Source organism: Natator depressus, chromosome 10 (genome assembly GCF_965152275.1).
Source record: "Natator depressus isolate rNatDep1 chromosome 10, rNatDep2.hap1, whole genome shotgun sequence".
NCBI lineage: Eukaryota > Metazoa > Chordata > Testudines > Cheloniidae > Natator > Natator depressus.
Genome location: NC_134243.1, coordinates 16,383,044 through 16,401,759, shown reverse-complemented (window position 1 = coordinate 16,401,759; position 18,716 = coordinate 16,383,044). Strand labels below are relative to the sequence as shown.

The following is an 18,716-nucleotide window of genomic DNA, read 5'->3' as shown; positions in this document are numbered from 1 at the left end:
AATTTAGTCTGAAATAGAAACATGTTAATTTAGATTATTTTAAAAACCACCATTCGTCAGTTGTCTATATTTTGTTCACAGAAACAGCTTGATAGAACAGTGAGAACATATGAGAGGCGAATAGACTGGCTTTCTATCGCTAGCAGAAGAATATGGGGAACTGTTTGTGAACGGAGGTATTAATATTGGGCATTCTGAGTCCCTGTTGCAGAAGTGGCATCCTAATTTGGCAGTGTTAACTTTGTGCCTGTAAATGAGCATAGAGACACAGTACAGAAAATGTACACACCAAATGCATCATTTGCAGATATGTGACTTGTGCATGCAATTTAAGTATCCATTTTTGAAAACTGATATGATGATATAATGCATCCGATGAAGTGAGCTGTAGCTCATGAAAGCTTATGCTCAAATAAATTTGTTAGTCTCCAAGGTGCCACAAGTACTCCTTTTCTTTTTGCGAATACAGACTAACATGGCTGCTACTCTGAAACCTGATATTGTACTGTTCAGCATGTAGATATATCTTTTTATTATTGATGATGGGATGTTCAGTGGACCATAAAGACACTAAAGTTCAAATATACTAGAAAAGAAGCCATAGCTTCAATGAGACCGGTTAATATACACATTTAAATTTGAGGTATCTAAGAAATGACCCTTTGGGAAATGTTCTGTCTTAAATCCCATGTAAACAGAGCCTGATGTGTATGGTCACAAAGGCTAAAACATTAAGACCCTTCCTGCAAAGCACATTGAGCCATCTGTACTTAGTGTTAAAGCTTCCTACTGTGAAGGCTCAGACACCAAACCTTCCACCCAGCCCCATTCATACACTTAATACTTTTTTCCCCAAAAACTGTATATGGAATTATGAACCACAGTAAAAATGGTGGGAGACCACTCTTCTCACCTTTTGAGGTGTATTGCCTGGGTCCAGGTCCAGCATTAGGGTAAAACAAAACACACTCTGTGTGGAATAAGTAAGGGCCCAATCCTGGAAACACTTACAGGGACTATTCATGTGATTAAAATTAGGCATGTGCATTATTGTTTGCTGGATTAGGACCATAATACAGCTTGATCTCATTATGTTAGATTGTGATTATTTAAAATCAAACAGTCACTGACGAACACAATGCTAAATCAGTGATACTCAGACTGAGGTTCCTAAGCCGCAAATGACTCTTTAATATGTCTTCTGTGGCTCTTTGCAGCACATATTAAAACACTGTGATTTAATTATTAACCAATCAGGATGTTTTTACTATGTTATTAACCAATTGTAGTTGATAAAATAATAATACTTGGTCAGTCATTTTGCTGTGAGAATTATATTCTCTCTCTCTCTCTATGTATGTATATATATATAAAATATTGTGATAGACAGTTGGGTACAGCAGAGTAGCAGAAGGCAGATATACTGGCAACTGGATTAACAGTTTTCTGTTCCCTGACTGACCAGAGCAGGGACTACTCCAGGCTAATGAGAACACCTGACTCCAATTAACCTGCAAAGAGTCAGGTGAGGCCATTAAGCTGACCACCTGACTCTAATTAAGGCCCCTCTGATACTATAAAAGGGCTCACTCCAGGGAGCCAGAGGAGAGAAGTACGGCTGAAGGGCTGGTTAATGAAGACACCCTCAAGTCATTGGTTAGGGAGCCCTAAGGGAAGAGAGAAGCAGGAGAGCTGTGGGGAAGTGGCCCAGGGAAATGTAGCAACTTTGGCAGTGAAAGGTTGGCTGCCAACAGCTGCTACCATTAGGGTCCCTGGGCCGGAACCCAGAGTAGAGGGTGGGCCTGGGTTCCCCCCAACCCACCACTACAGAAACACCTCCTGCGAGGGGAAAACAGGCCCCTGTCAGGACAGGAGGCTAAACTGTTTTGGTATGAGGCGGTAGGAGCAACAGAGACTGTGGGAGTTCTCTCACCAACCTCCTTGCTGGCTTAGGATGAAAAGGGCTCAGTAGACTGTATCCCTGGCCCTAGAGAGAGAAGGGCTACGTGGAGGGTTGCAGGGAGCCTCTGAAGCTAGCATAAACCGCCTGGAAGCACTGGACCCACGGGGACAAGGTCGGAGCTCTGCCACAGAGAGAGAGAGAGAGTGTGTGTGTGTGTGTGTGTGTGTGTGTATATATATATATATATGTGTATATATATATATATATGTGTATATATATAAAAAAATATTAGGGCTGTCAATTAATCACGGTTACACGTGATTAACTCAAAAAGTTAATTGTGCTTTAAAAAATTAACTGTGATTAATCTCAATTAATCACACTGTTAAACAATAGAATACCAATTCAATATTAATTACCTATTAAATATTTTGGATGTTTTTCTATATTTTCAAATATATTTATTTCTATTACAACAGAGAATACAAAGTGTACAGTGCTCACTTTATATTATTTTTATTACAAATATTTGCACTGTAAAAATGATAAACAAAAGAAATAGTATTTTTCAATTCACCTCATACAAGTACTGTAGTGCAATCTCTTTATCGTGAAAGTGCAGCTTACAAATGTAGATTTTTTTTTTTGTTACATATCTGCACTCAAAAACAAAACAACGTAAAACTTTAGGGCTTACAAGTCTATTCAGTCTTACTTCTTGTTCAGCCAATCACTAAGACAAACATGTTTGGTTCCATTTACAGGAGATAATGATGCCCGCTTGCTTACAATGTCACCTGAAAGTGTGAACCGGCGTTCACATGGATCTTTTGTAGCCAGCATTGCAAGGTCTTTACGTGCCAGATATGCTAAACATTCGTATACTCCTTCATGCTTCAGCCACCATTCCAGAGAACATGCTTCCATGCTGATGATGCTCATTAAAAAAATAATTAATTAATTAATTTTGTGACTAAATTCCTTGGGGGAGAATCGTATGTCGCCTTCTCTGTTTTACCCGCATTCTGCCATATATTTCATGTTATAGCAGTCTCGGATGATGACCCAGCACATGTTCTTCATTTTAAGAACACTTTCACTACAGATCTGACAAAATGCAAAGAAGGTACCAATGTGAGATTTCTAAAGATAGCTATATCACTCGACCAAAGGTTTAAGAATCTGAAGTGCCTTCCAAACTCTGAGAGGGACGAGGTGTGGCACATGTTTTCAAATGTCTTAAAAGAGCAACACTCCAATGTGAAAACTACAGAACCCGAACCCCAAAAAAGAAAATCAACCTTCTGCTGGTGGCATCTGACTCAGATGGTGAAAATGAACATGCGTCGGTCCGCACTGCTTTGGATAGTTTTTGAGCAGAGCCCGTTTTCAGCCTGGACGCATGTCCTCTGGAATGATGGTTGAAGCATGAAGGGACATATGTATCTTTAGTGCATCTGGCACATAAATATCTTGCGACACTGGCTACAACAAAACAATATAAAACTTTAGCGCCTACAAGTCGACTCTGTCCTACTTCTTGTTCACCAAGTCGCTAAGAGAAACAAGTTTGTTTACGGGAGATAATGCTGCCCGCTTCTTATTTACAATGTCACTTGAAAGTGAGAACAGGCATTTGCATGTTTTGTTTTTGAGTTATGTAACAAACAAAAAAATCTACATTTGTAGATTGCACTGTCATGATAAAGAGATCGCACTACAGTACTTGTATGAGGTGAATTGAAAAATGCTTTTCTTTTATCTTTTTTACAGTGTAAATATTTGTAGTAAAAATAACAGTGAGCACTGTACCCTTTGTATTCTGTGTTGTAACTGAAATCAATATATTTGAAAATTTAGAAAAACATCAAAATATATTTATAGTGCGATTTAAACTGCGATTAATCGCGATTAATTTTTTTAATCATTTGACAGCCCTATTAATCACATGAATTGTCCCTGTGTTGCTTATTCCATACTAAGTGTGTTTTCTTTTACCCTAGTTCTGCAGTGACACGAGGGAAGAAATCTATTACTTCATAGATTTTTAAGGCCAAAACTTGAACAATAATTAATTCAGTAGTGATTAAAATATCTAAACAGAGTGATAGAAATATTGTCTGTGATTTGGGTCCCTTTTAATTAAGGTATGTGTTCCTTGTGTAGGGTTGTTATACTTGTTGATATCTCAGTAACAAATTTCTTGTACATCATTCATATCCAACATTCCTTGCGACTTTTACTTGAAGAACAAATGTCAAACAAGGATTTCTTCAATATTATAGCGTAAGTAGCTGATCAAAAATATTTTTCTTTAAACAATTACCTATAACACATTGTGGGCAAGCAGTACACAGGTGGCTAAATAGAAAAATGACATGCAAGCTGGCTAACTAGCTATTAAAGATTGCCAATGTCTTATCTGATTTAGATGATATTTTACCGTATTTAACTTTTTGTGATAGAATAATTACAAGAATAGCCTATGAAAGACACCCTAATTTGCCCTTATCACTATTTTAAATAGTTGAAATATACGGTGGCCAGTCAGGTAATTAAGAATCATCATCTACTTTATGATATCTATGCTTCATGATTTTGCACATTTCAGTGAACCCAGATGATGTTCAAAAACATTAAAACAGTGTAAAAAAAACACTGGAATGTGTTACCTAGGGAGATGGTGGAATCTCTTTCCTTAGATATTTTTAAGGTCAGGCTTGACAAAGCCCTGGCTGGGATGATTTAGTTGGGGATTGGTCCTGCTTTGAGCAGGGGGTTGGACTAGATGACCTCCTGAGGTCCCTTCCAACCCTGATATTCTATGATTCTATGATAACAAATACTGTGCATATTATAGTACTGAGAACAGTTGCAAAATTAAAGTGTCAAAAAACATCACATTTAAAAAAATAGTTGGGTTTCTCAGGTCCCTCCACTGCAAAATCCCTCTTGCAATTTACAAGAGGCATAAATACAATAGTGTATGAACTTTGAATATTATTTTTCCTAGTATACAACAACGCTAAATTCCTTAATACACAGGTAGATGTGAAATGTTCCACGGTTTGAAACACAAACTGATATCAGATGACAAACATCTGTAATGCTAGATTTTATCTAGGGAATTTACATTGTACCCTTGAGAGCTATAATTTGAAAATGTAACTGCTGTTTTGTTTTCTCCAAAGATTTGGAAGTGACATCAAGTCTTGGAAACCAGAAATAGTTCCTTCAAATCCAGAAAATTTACAAAGTGCCTGGAGGTACAATCAAATTATAATTTGCTTATATTTATGAATTTAATGAAAGTGCTTATCCTAGAACAAATGTAGCATAGAACCAGGTTTAACCAGAGCAGTGAATAATTTTGCAGATGTAAAAAGTTTAGTATGGTGTGCTGTCCTATAGTGTGTGTAGTTCTAATCTGAAAAATGACTTGTGACAACAGCGTGATAGCATTTAATATTTAGTGTGTTGAAATTATTTCCATATCATATGTGCTCCATTCAGAAGTGTAAAGGTAGTTTATAAAATAACTGCCAAACCTTCAGATTCAACCTGAGAGCTGAAAGTCAGTCTGGATTCTTTCTTTCCTATATACCAGCACCACTCTGCATGCCAAATTATGCCCTTATTGAACCTATGCAGTCCCATTGTCTTCAGAAGATCTGCACAGATGTAACTGAATGGAATTTAGTAAACAGTTCTGTTGATGCATGAGAGTGTAGAATTATGAGTTAACACGGAGTCTCATATTACAGCTTTCCTATATAATGTACGTTAATAATCCTTCTGCCTTAAAACTGTGCCTTGACCCTTTTCAGAGTCGCTAATTTGCCAGGGCTGCAGTAAAATTAGGCCAGTCCACTTGGGCCATTGTATCATCGGGCTGTGCTGTGTGTCATAATTCAAAAGCTATTTCTATATTTCAGTGTATCACCATGAGATTTTAGTTGAGACGGTGGGTTTAGTGACTTATTGCTTCCTGCAGAAAAGTCTTTCTATTGCATATTCTTTGCATTCTGATTATTAGTATAAAACTCTTTCTAGATGGGTGTTGAGCCTGCAGTGCAAAGGCAGTAGAAATTTCATGAGTGCTCTAAGAAGAGCAGTGGAAGTAGACCTCAAAGATAAAGACAAACATGTATCTCAAGGACTTTATCTGCTTACCACTGGAGTTCCTGACCAGGAGATGGTGGGTATCAATACAAACTTTTGCATGTTCTTTGTAAATATTTATTGCTTATTCAGAATTAATCTCAAACTTTTTTCACCTGCCTTCTGTAGTTTGGTGATAGAACACTTGTCTTTCATATAAGTAAGCCCATCAACGGTACCAGGATCTGTGACTTCGCCTCCTGAAATTATTCATTCCTGTATAACTCAAGGCAGGAAATATTGCTGGGTGAATCTCAAAAGGTTCTGGATGTTTTTGTGTGACCCACCCCCCAGCACTCACGGGCACTGTAGATCCCTTTTTCTAGTGACAGCAGGATCTTCCTTGCCTACTCCTTCCTCTATCTGGCAACTCTTCATCAGCCCTCCCATGCCCCATCTGCAGGAGAAGACAACAGTCCACTTCTGCCAGGCCACACATCCTTCTCCAGACAGAAGAGGATTTAAATTATAAGGAGAAATCTCTCATCAATTCTGTGACTAACTCTAGAGTAAATTTACTTAAAGTTAAGCTCTGAGGGTCAGATCCTCAGTTGGTATGAAGCGATATAGTGACTTCAGTGGAATGACATTGATTTACACCAGCTGAGAATCTGGCCCTGCAAGTCAATAAAATAGTCACTCTTCTGAAGTTCATGGTGGTAGCCTTTCTCTTTGTCTTGTAGCATACAGTTAATACTTATATGGCCGATGTCTGTGGAGGTTGTGATTTGCAGCTTCACGTCTGTCTGTTCAGTGTAAATGGCTTTGACCCCAATGGCATTATTCCATCCCGCTATGCCAGTCCAAATGAAACTGCCAGTGCATTTAGAGAAATAGCACATGCTGCCAATGGAAGGTTTCATTGGTTTGGAGAAACAGGTATGTTTTTTAACTTCCATCTTCATACATTCCTCCTCTATTGGGCAAGTTAGTAATGCACTATTACAGGGGCGGGCAAACTTTTTGGCCTGAGGGCTGCATCGGGTTTCTGAAATTGTATGGAGGGCCAGTTGGGGGGACTGTGCCTCCCCAAACAGCCAGGCATGGCCCAGCCCCCACCCCCTATCCGACCCCACCCCCCCTGCTCTCTGTCCCCTGACCACCCCCAGCCCCTAACTGCCCCCTGCCGCCCCATCCAACCCCTCCTCTCCTTCCTGACTTCCCCCCCCCGCCCTCTGACCGCCCCAACCCCTATCCACCCACCCCACCCCCACCCCACCCCCGCTTCTTGCCCCCTTACCGCACTGCCTGGAGCACCGGTGGCCGGGCTCTGAAGCTGCGCTGCCCTAGGAGCTTGCAGCCCTGCCGCCCAGAGCATCGTGCCGGCAGCGCAGTAAACTGAGGCTGCAGGGGAGGGGCCGGAGGCTAGCGTCCCTGGCCAGGAGCTCAGAGCCTGGGCAGGATGGTCCCACAGGCCATAGTTTGCCCATCTCTGCACTATTACATGTAACTGTTTCCTGAGACAAATAGCTTCTCCTTTACATTGTGTTAAGATATTATACTGGCACTGAAATAGACAGAGGGCTCATCCCAGTTAAGGCCTCTAGGTGCTACTGCAATATAAAAGTTTAATAATGATGCAGGATTTCTGTACTTTAGTATTTTAAAACCTAATTAGAAATGAATGTAATCATAAGTCAACTCCAGATAGGCATTTCTAAAGACAAACATTTTAAAGTTTTTAATTACTTATGAAGTGTGGGCTAAATTATATCTAGCCCTTATGAAGTACACACTTTACTTTTTTGTTCTCTTTTTCTGTTGATTTTTTTGTGTGCTCTGCAAGTTGCCATATACTTTCTTTAAAATAATTACCTATTGATAAGCATATGTTTAATTACCAGGCATTTATGAAAGTGATGATATCAGTATTATTGTGTCTGAAATGGAAAAAGCAGTCAACTACTCCCAAAAGGTATGCTTTAAAAAATACCATTTTCTATTTTCTTTAGAAAATAGCTCTAAAATATTTGTTCAGTTGATGGTGTTCAGGCATTAGCTACAAAATCAAAGTAATTTATAAGATAGTGCATGATTTAGGATAATATAAAATAATGTTTAAAGTAAAAATAGAGTTCTGCTCCGGAAAGCAACTAGAAAACTGGCCTTGTGGTGTTCCATATTTGTGTTTCAATGATTCTATATCAAATATGATTTTATAAGTAAAAGGATGCTCTTTTTATCTGCCAATCCTGTAAACTCAGCCTGGGCTTTGAGACTCAAGCTGGGTGGTTCTTACACATCACCAGTAATAAAGATTCTGCAGGCCAAATTATTCCCTTAATTATTTCTGAACAACCCAAATGGAAATAGTAAATATAACTGTGGGCATAATTTGGCCTGTAGAATCCTTTTATTACTGGTGAAGATACACAGAATGGTCAGAACTCTGCTGTGTAGTCTAATCAAGTTGTAGTTCAGTCTACTGCAGGGGTCTCAAACATGCAGCCCACAGGGTTATTTTCTGCTGCCCGCCAGCTCCCCGTGGCACCCCCCTGCCCCCCCCAGCATTTCAGGGAAGGGGTTGGAATGGGGGCAGGGAAGGGGTGGGAAGGGGCAGGGCAGGGGCGGGGCCTCATGGAAGGGGTGGAGTGGGGGTGTGGCCGGGGCAGCGGGGGGGTGGTCAGTGGTGTGGCCCTCAGGCCAATGTACTAGTCCTCATGTGGCCCTCGTGGTCATCTGAGTTTGAGACCCCTGGTCTAGTGGATAAGGCACTGGGATTGGGAATCCGGAGGCCTGGGTTTCATTCCCCTCTCTGCCTTTGTCCTACTGTGTGATCCATGGGCAAGTCACTCCATCTCTCTATGCCTCCATTTCCACTCCCACCTTTGGCTGTCTTGTACATGTAGATTGTAAACTCTTTGTGGCAGGAACTGGCTCTTACTTTGTACAGCACCTTACGGAATGGAGCATCTAGGCACCGCTGTAATACATGTAACAGAAAATTGACTATTCATACCCAGGTTGATTTTGCATTGCCATCAGTTTTACTTGTAAACTAAGCTAATATAATATGGAATCATTTATATACAACAAAAATGGCCATTTGATTTTTTTCTCAAATTACATTCAATGTAATGTCATGCATTTGACGTGCCTGTTTCTCTTGGAAATGGTTCTTCTGACTAATGCTAAAATTAGACACCTTGAGGTAAATGTTCAAAAATCTACCCCCTCATCATCTGCCCCCCTTATTGAAAATCTACCTCCTCAACTAAGGAAAGATGTAACCTCTGTATGTAGATTATTTTATTATTTTTAATATGTTTGGGGTTTTTTTGTAATGCTCTCTCCTTAAGAATAAATGTGCTTGTTTGGAAAGGTCTGTGTGGCAACTTATAAATGTTCACAGCTTCTGAGGAGAAAACAAAACACAGATGCAGGCATGGTTAGGCAGTCTGGCTTGCCAGGGAACTCACACTGTAGGCAAGGAACTGTGCAGCCTGGAAAAAAACCCAGTTAGGAGGGACAAAGACCTGGGTCTCCCCACCAAGAGATGTGATGGCTGAGGAAGCCAAGAAGCCTAGAGTAGGTTGGACCATGGAGGGGGTTGCAGATTCAGTTGCCCCAAACTGTCACAGATGTAATATAATTACAGTTTAAAAGTTAAATTTTTAATATATGGAAGACCCTGAGGAAGGTATATTGTATTCTGATATCTTTGTTGCTCAGGAAAATGCAGAGGGAAGGAGATTCCATTGACAAAAACAAGGTAGATATTCAGGAGAGTCTTATGTCTTATTTATTGCTTGTATCATTTTAAATTAACCACCTAGTATTCCCATAGCTAATCTGTGTAAAACATTTAGTTGTTGGCTTTATCCTCTCTCTCCCACTCAATCCTGTTTGTTACAACCACTTGTTTGTGCCTTGTTTTAAATCAGATTGTATACTCTTCAAGCCAGGGATTTTCTTTATGTGTTTGTGCAGTGCATAGCACAGTGGGGCTCCAATCCTGACTGGGACAGGTAGGTGTTGCTGTATTACAAATAAGAAATAGTAAGGTGCCTGTTTAAAGTGTGTACTTAAATTGCCTGCAAAGGAGCTGTTAAGCATAGCAACAATCTGAATTTTCATTTCAGTGTGCCTTGCTGGTGGAATCCTTAAAGCAACGTTCAGGAACACAGTTGGTTAATCAGTTTATCCCAGAAGAAGACTTAAAGATGCTTTTGAAAAAGGAGAGAACTAGAGCACAGAAATTGCTGCCTCCTAAACCTACAGCTCTCACTCTGGCTAGAATGGTTTGATTTCATTTATTACCCATATTTTAAAGATGAAATCTGTTTTAGTCAGTGACAATACACAAGAGGTAAGATGCTGCCCTTTAGAAGATAAAAGTGCTTAAGATGGAAATTTCAGGAAATATCTTTTTGGTAAAATACCATAATAATATTCAGCAATTATATAGCACTTTACATTGAGTGCTACATAAACATTATCAGTAAGTAATGCTCTTAACAACCCTGTGAGGTAGGTATAGTGATACCTGCAGGGTTGTACAAGAGACTACACTTGTAATGCAACCTCCTGCCCTAGGAAACTGCACCAAAATATATACAAACGTAGCAAGTACAATTTTGCATTGGCTTTGTTTAAAAAAAAAAAAAAAAGTCATTTCTGAATAGCCAGTTTTGCCTGTCCCTTGCGTGGTGACTTATGAGAGATGCTGCAATATATTATCTCCATTTTATAAATGAGACTGAAGCAGAGAGGTGGCTTTTCCCAAAGCCACACAATAAGTCAGTATCAGAGCCATGATTAGAATTCAGGACTTCTTGCTTCCTGACCTTTTGCTGAAATAGTCTCAGTTGATAATCTCAACACTTGTTCCATGATAAATTATCCAAGACAGTATTTACCAAATATCACATCAAAAACACAGGACAAATCTATAATACAAGACATGAATTTGAAGCATTCTTGTATACTTAGAGATGTGAAAATCTTGCACAGAATTCTCCATAGAAGTCTAGTGATCCTTTAATGTTCCCTTTATCTGGTAGTTAGGGTATGTAAGCTAGAGGTGATCAGGTTTGTTATGCTGTTTGCTCCAGAATGTTCCCTGTACATTCAGTGGTATAGCAAAGGTCTGACCCTGCTGTTGAACTCCTATTGGCTTCAATGAGAAAATACAGCATAGTGAATTAGTTGGGCTGGGGTGTTCCTGAAAGTTACCCTGTGCTAAAACTCATCTGCAAATTTGTCATTGGTATCAAAGTAAAGGGGAGATAGAAAATAGGCTCTAGTGTATGGAGTGTGAGAATTCTGTAACAAGATACAGTCAAAAGGAAATGTTTAGAAGATTCACTCGTTATCTGTGCTTTTAGAATATCAAAGACAATCATGAGGGGGAGAAAAATGCTGCCTTAAAAGCTCTGACATGGCGTCCAACTAGTGCCAAAGCAGAAATCCCACCACGTATGTATAGATAAAATTCATTATTTTATATCGAAAGCCACTGGAATAGTTAGATTAGAACAAGTGTGTTTATCTTCGCAAATACTTTCTAGAACCTGATTGTACACTTCTTAACCAGACAGCTATGACTATTAGGAAACATGACAATTGTTTTCAAAGTAAAGCTATTTCAGTTTAGAAAATCAGAACTGATTTGGTTCTAAATTCATATTCCATCATCTCTTGAAGTTTCAGCCAGTGGGGAGTAATGTGTATTGTTACTTGCCTTCCCCAATGATTATGGTATTAATCTCTCGACCTCAGATTCATAAATCTGTTCATTTTACCTCTTTGTAAGTGTCTAAGCTTGTTGATCCCCACTTATATATGGATAGCATGAGTGAGTTAATAATATTTGACCATTTTTATCTACATGTAAAATCTTTTAGGTATTTCAATCTGTGACAATGTAAAATTATGAAAAGAGTAGTACAGTGGAGTAACATTGCAAAAGCAAATATGATTGTCCTATATGAAACAATACAGTATTTACTTTTATATTATAGCTCAGCCAATAAAAGAATTGGCTCAGACTTCTGTGAAGAAGAAACATAAATCAAGAAAACAGCCACAGATCTCCCTCTCAGTATTTTATATTGACAAAGGAAAAAATGTGGGTAAGTACTCTCAGCATCTGACACCTAAAAATTTGTCTTTTCACTTACAAAACTATTTAGATATTAGCTAAACACCAGCAAGCTTTTTACACTGATTTTTACACATGGGAGAAATGTATGGAAAATGGTTTGTCAAACAGTGAACCATACAACCAGTGATTTATTTTATACTTTCATTGATTTCCTGCATGATCTTGGCCAAATCACTTCTCTCTACGTCATTTTAGTATATGTACACTGAATGGAATGACATTTACCCACCTTTGTAAAGTTCTTTGAAATCATCTGGTCAAAGATTTTATAAGTCAATAGTATTATCATTGTAGTATGAGCCCATGTGGAAAAGTTTGGATCACAATGCTCCACAGCAAATACAAGTTTAAAAGGGAAGTGACATTTTTTTATATACAAAGTGTTTTAAAGAATCTTAGGCACATATATTATGCCAGCTACAGAAAAGATTCCATTGACTTAAGCATGGCCATGATTTCACCCAGAGTGTCTAACTTCACTTTTTTCTGCTCTGGCTAGGTGCAGTTTACAGAAAGTATCCAAAGAAAAAAAGCGTGAAGAGGTCTATTCCTTTTGCTACACTGCCAAAGGAAGAGGAAATATGTTCAAGCAAAGAGGTATTCAGTTATTTATTAATGTTACCACCATCTTTATTAGACCACTTAAAAGAAATTAACATTGAAAATGAATATTTGTGACTTAGACAAATATAGTTTTGTACGTGGTTTTAATATTTGCTGTCCTATATCTAGTTAACTTAACAGAGTGCTCTGTTTTCTCTCTTAAAAGTGGTTGAACAAGTACAGTATAAAAAAGTTGAAGTTAGAGTTGCCCAGAATGATGTTTGGTCCCAACTGTGTTCACCAGAAGAAAATGGTGGAGTCTTTGCACAAGAAAGTGTCAGCAAAATACTGTACCATCTTCCCCAGTGTAGAAATCAATGTAAGTTGATGCAGATATCATGAACCCTTGTATTTGAGGTGCATATCATAACATGGTTTTGTATGCATTTAACACAGTTCCAGTCAATCTCTAATTGTGCCAAACCAGTGTTAAACTTACCCTATGGGTTAAGTTGTTGTTTTCCCGCAATATACAAAAACAACATGGATCTATCTGTTAATAAGAAGGTATATATTATTTTAAAATTACTGTGGGTAATATACAGCACACCTGTACAAATATATGTATGCACTTAATATCCCCAGACTGTTTCTAGATTAAGATGTCTTCTGTCCCTGCAATTTGAAAGGAAAAAAAATAAAGGGCGAAATCTATCAGTTCTTACTCAAATAGATTTCCCACTGAAATCAGTAAGAGTTGTGTGTGAGCAGTAGCTGATGGATTTGATTCTGCCTATAAACATTTCCACGTAATTAGTCAAAGTACAATCTGAGGGAAACAGCAATTTACCCTAAGGTATTAATCAATGGTCTGTCACCTAACAAAAGTGACACCATAAAAATGCAAGAAATAAATGTATCCAGTCAAATTCTATCATATGCACCCTCGCTTGACCAGAGCCAGGTTTTCCTAATGTGGTTAAACCTACAACAACAGCCAAAGGTGTAGTATGGGAGCCACTGTGTCATGGGTGTTCTAGATGGTAACATTCATGTCCCTGAGCAGCCATACAGACTGACATAGCAGCATAGTACATGTCTGCTGAAATAAGACATTATTCTTCCAATGGTGTAAATTGTTCTAGGGTATTGTGAAACACCTACAATTTCAGCCTAAGGAACTAGAAGACTATGTTGAACAAATGGAGAGGGTGTTATGTTGCTATATAAGAAGAATACAGTGGCTTCTCTCAGGTAGGCTTTACATCTGGGATAGGGATGAGGTTATAATCCATGGTTGTGCGAGTGTAATCCAAGCATGATTAAAATATTTCCTCTTGCTTACTCCTTCTACTGGCTTAAATTTGGACAGCATAGTAAACATTAGGTCTGAGTAAGGAGCTAGTGTATCTATTATTCCATGATTATTTAGCTGCACAGTTTGCTGAAGGTTCCACTCCCTTGTCCTCTCCTTGTTGCAGAATTGTGCTCCAGAATCTAAACTTTCATTTTTTTAAATTAATGTTTATGGTAAAGTCCTCATGGTTGTAAAGAAAACCTTGAAAGATGAACTCAGGTTGTATGTACACTGCAATGAAAAACCCACAGCTGGTCCATGCCCTCTGACTCGGGCTCACGGGGCTCAGGTTGCAGGGCTGTTCCACTGCAGTGTAGGCTTTCTGGGCTCAGGATGGAACCTGAGCTCTGGGACCCTCCCACCTTGCAAGGTCCTCCAGCCCAAACCCAGAAGTCTACACTGCAATGAAATAGCCCCACAGCCTGAGCCCAGGAGCCTGAGTCAGCTGGCCAGCTGCAGGTTTTTATTTGCAGTGTATACATACCTTAAGTGCAAACTTTGCATGCAATATTCTCTTCCAGAGTCCACGGAGAGCTTGAAACACTAGCTTTGAGTCGTGGGAACTGCCCCTGTTAATCTCAATAGGGTATTAACCCTAAAACCCAAAGATTTCAAGGCAATCCAAGTAACTATGTGGAATTTAGAAGAGTCCATCTTTAAACAGAAAGTTGTTCTAAACCTTATTTGCAGCATAGTTGGTACTCTGTTATAATAGGTTAACTATCAACACTAAGTATTTCACTGCTGATCATTTTAATAAAAACATCTATTTAATATGCTTATCCCATAAATCCAAATGGCTTGTCATGCCTCCTCAGTGCCAGAAGTCTTTATTGCCCTTATCTAGCTGCCAAAAGCTCCTGCTTTCCCACCTGACTTCTAGAATGCAATGATCAGCTGCCCACCCAAAAAAAGTCAATGTTGAAAATTGAAGATGTGGAGATAGTGTCAAATACATTAAATTTTCTGTCAAAAAATCACACGGGGGCTACTGTACTGCTTGTGGTATTGATGTTTATTTTTAAAAACTCAAAAAAATGTAAAGAAGTTGCAGTGGAATTTCCAATCTGCCACCCCAGAGGACAGCAGAATCCAGGGACCTTGCAGCTGAATTTAGACCCTGCTTGCTATGCAGGACATGGAGCCCTGCTCGTACATTTTTTTTTTTTTTTTTTAGTGTTTGTGAAGAGTACCAGGTTGATATTCCTGGAAACAGAACATGGCCTCAGCAATGCAAGCTTCCCCACATCCACCACTGCTAATGTGCCTCAATCTTGACATGGAGGGCCCATTCCAAGGATGAAAGAATGGTTCAGTATCCAAACTGATTAAGTCTTGGGCTTCATGTACAGCTATATAGCAGCACAGCTACACCACTGTAGCACTTTAGTGAAGACGTTCCTATGCCTACAGGAGAGCTTCTCCTTTCAGTGTTGTTAATCTACTTCCCCGAGAGGCGGTAGCTATATCAGTTCTCCCGCTGACATAGTGCTGTTTACATGGGGGTTATGTCAGTATAATTTAGGGTTGTCAAGTGATTAAAAAAATTAATCGTGATTATTTGTGCTGTTAATAATAGAATACTATTTATTTAAATATTTTTGGATTTTTTTTACATTTTCAAATATAGTGATTTCAATTACAACATAGAATACAAAGTGTACAGTGCTCACTTTATATTTTTTATTACAAATATTTGCGCTGTAAAAAACAAAAGAAATAGTATTTTTCAGTTCACCTAATACAAGTACTGTAGTGCAATCTCTTTATAATGAAAGTTGAACTTACAAATGTAGAATTATGTACAAAAAAAACCTGCATTCAAAAACAAAACAATTAGCAAAAAGCTATAAAACTTTAGAGCCTACAAGTCCACTCAGTCCTACTTCAGCCAATCACTCTGACAAACAAGTTTGTTTACATTTGCAGGAGATAATGCTGCCCTCTTCTTGTTTTCAATGTCACCTGAAAGTGAGAACAGGTGTTTGCATCGCAGTGTTGTAGACGGCGTCACAAGATATTTATGTGCCAGATGCGCTAAAGATTCATATGTCCCTTCATGCTTCAGCCACCATTCTAGAGGACATGCATTCATGCTGATAATGTGTTCTGCTTGATAACGAGCCAAAGCAGTGCGGACCGACACGTTCAGTTTCATCATCTGAGTCAGATGCCACCAGCACAAGGTTGATTTTCTTTTTTGGTAGTTCGGGTTCTGTAGTTTCTTTTAAGACTTCTGAAAGCATGCTCCACGCCTCATCCCTCTCAGATTTTGGATGGCACTTCAGATACACCTCTACCCCAATATAACGCTGTCCTCGGGAGCCAAAAAATCTTACAGCCTCATAGGTGAAACCCTGTTATATCAGACTTGCTTTGATCCACTGGAGCGCGCAGCCCCCTACCCCTGCCCCCCCCCCCCCGGGAGCGCTGCTTTACTGTGTTATATTCAAATTCATGTTATATCAGGTCGCATTATGTCGGGGTAGAGGTGTACTTAAACCTGAGGTCGAGTACTGTAGCTATTTTTAGAAATCTCACATTGGTACCTTCTTTGTGTTTTATCAAATCTGCTGTGAAAGTGTTCTTAAAATGAACATGTGCTGGGTCATCGTCCGAGACTGCTAGAACATGAAATATATGGCAGAATGCGGGTAAAACAGAGCAGGGGACATACAATTCTCCCCCAAGGAGTTCTGTCGCAAATTTAATTAACACATTTTTTTAGCAAGCATCATCAGCATGGAAGCATGTGCTCTGGAATGGTGGCCAAAGCATGAAGGGGCATACGAATGTTTAGCATATCTGTCATGTAAAGACCTTGCAATGCTGACTACAAAAGTGCCATGTGAATGCCTGTTCTCACTTTCAGGTGACATTGTAAATAAGAAGCAGGCTGTAGTATCTGTAGTAAATGTAAACAAACTTGTTTGTCTTAGCGATTGGCTGAACAAGAAGAAGGACTGAGTGGACTTGTAGGTTCTAAAGTTTTACATTGTTTTGTTTTTGAGTGCAGTTATGTAACACAAATGTAGTTTTTTTTTAAGTTACACTTTCATGATAAAGAGATTGCACTACAGTACTTGTATGAGGTGAATTGAAAAATACTATTTCTTTTGTTTATCATTTTTACAGTGCAAATATTTGTAATAAAAAATAAAGTGAGCACTGTACACTTCGTATTCTGTGTTGTAATAGAAATCAATATATTTGAAAATGTAGAAAAACATCCAAAATATTTCATAAACTTCAATTGGTATTCTATTGTTTAATAGTGCAATTAATCGCGATTAATTTTTTTGAGTTAATCACATGAGTTAACTGCAATTAATTGACAGCCCTAGTATAACTACATTGCTCAGGCACATGGACAAAGTGTAGACCTGGCCTTTGACCTGTACAACATCTTCAAAAGACAAGCCTGGGTGCTTAAATTCACAACTTTGCTAGACACTAAAAAACATGGTCTTAAAGACACTAGATGTATGGGCTTATTACAACAATCTCTCCACTAACTCCCCTTTTTTGTCCAATGACAGAAGAGGTGTCAATGGGCCACTTCATCTTGAATGGTCCCTTGGAAGCTGTGTTAACTATGTATGTTAAATAATTTTTTCCATCTTGTATGTAGCTGTGAAACTCTGAGGGATGTCTACACTGCGATTAGAAACCCGCGGCTGGCCCATGCCAGCTGATGTGGGCTTGCGGGCTCAGGTTAAGGGCTGTTTAACTGAGGTATAAATGTTCTGACTCAGGCTGCAGCCCAAGTTCTGGGACCCTGCCATCTTGCAGTGTCCCAGAGCCCAGGCTTCAGCCTGACTGTCTACACTGCAGTTAAACAGCCCCTTAGGCTGAGCCCCACAAGCCAGAGTCAGCTGGCATGGGTCAGCTGCAGGTTTTTAATTGCATGTAGACATACCATAAATGCCTTTCACAGACCTGAATAAGAGCTCTGTGTAGCTCAAAAGTTTGTCTTTCACCAACAGAAGTTGGTCCAATAAAAGATATACCTCATTCACCTTGTCTTTCTAATATCCTGGGCCCAATACAACTACAGTACAACAATGCTGCAAACAATGGAAAATTGAACTGATAATCTCTGCTGAAATGGTATATTTATAAAATGAGTCTATGAACTGCTACCATGCTCTAAATCTCATGTTCTGGACTAGGAAGCCGGCGATTATTTGGCACCATTTTGGAGACAAAAGTATGCATCTTGATTGATACATCTGGTTCCATGGACCCTTATTTGCAACAGGTCACAAAAGAGCTTACCTCCCTCATCTGGGAACAGCTAAGAAAGAATAATGCTAGGTATGTGTGAAAAGCTGATGACTGAAAGTGGTATAATGCTAAATAGCTAATTAAATGGTATTGAAACACAATAGGAGCAGTTATTAGACCTAGTACAGAATATATGATTTTTTAAACCAGTATCTATTAAATCTTACATCTTTTCAAAGGATGTAAAGCAGTACATCCTTGATTATTTGAATCTCATTTATCTGAAATGACCTCTTATCCAAAATAGTTTTGTCCCCCAGCATCTGTTGTTTACAAAGATAATTTGATCAAAAACCTTGATTAGCCAAACTTTTTTAAAAATCACCCATTCAGATAATAGAGGTTGAACAGGTCTCAGT

The 18,716-nt window shown here is 39.0% G+C and overlaps 1 protein-coding gene across 1 annotated transcript in view; it reads left to right on the top strand.

Annotated features, from left to right (window-relative positions):
• Window positions 1–18,716, top strand: part of VWA3A (von Willebrand factor A domain containing 3A) — a 70,973-nt gene that overhangs the window by 38,343 nt on the left and 13,914 nt on the right. The window contains exons 16-28 of the mRNA XM_074965314.1: window positions 82–176; window positions 4,070–4,189; window positions 5,095–5,169; window positions 5,957–6,101; window positions 6,748–6,943; window positions 7,909–7,979; window positions 10,147–10,305; window positions 11,392–11,482; window positions 12,028–12,138; window positions 12,670–12,767; window positions 12,940–13,092; window positions 13,859–13,967; window positions 18,243–18,387. Of these exons, the coding sequence (XP_074821415.1) occupies window positions 82–176; window positions 4,070–4,189; window positions 5,095–5,169; window positions 5,957–6,101; window positions 6,748–6,943; window positions 7,909–7,979; window positions 10,147–10,305; window positions 11,392–11,482; window positions 12,028–12,138; window positions 12,670–12,767; window positions 12,940–13,092; window positions 13,859–13,967; window positions 18,243–18,387 (1,568 nt within the window). The remainder of the gene's footprint in view (window positions 1–81; window positions 177–4,069; window positions 4,190–5,094; window positions 5,170–5,956; window positions 6,102–6,747; window positions 6,944–7,908; window positions 7,980–10,146; window positions 10,306–11,391; window positions 11,483–12,027; window positions 12,139–12,669; window positions 12,768–12,939; window positions 13,093–13,858; window positions 13,968–18,242; window positions 18,388–18,716) is intronic.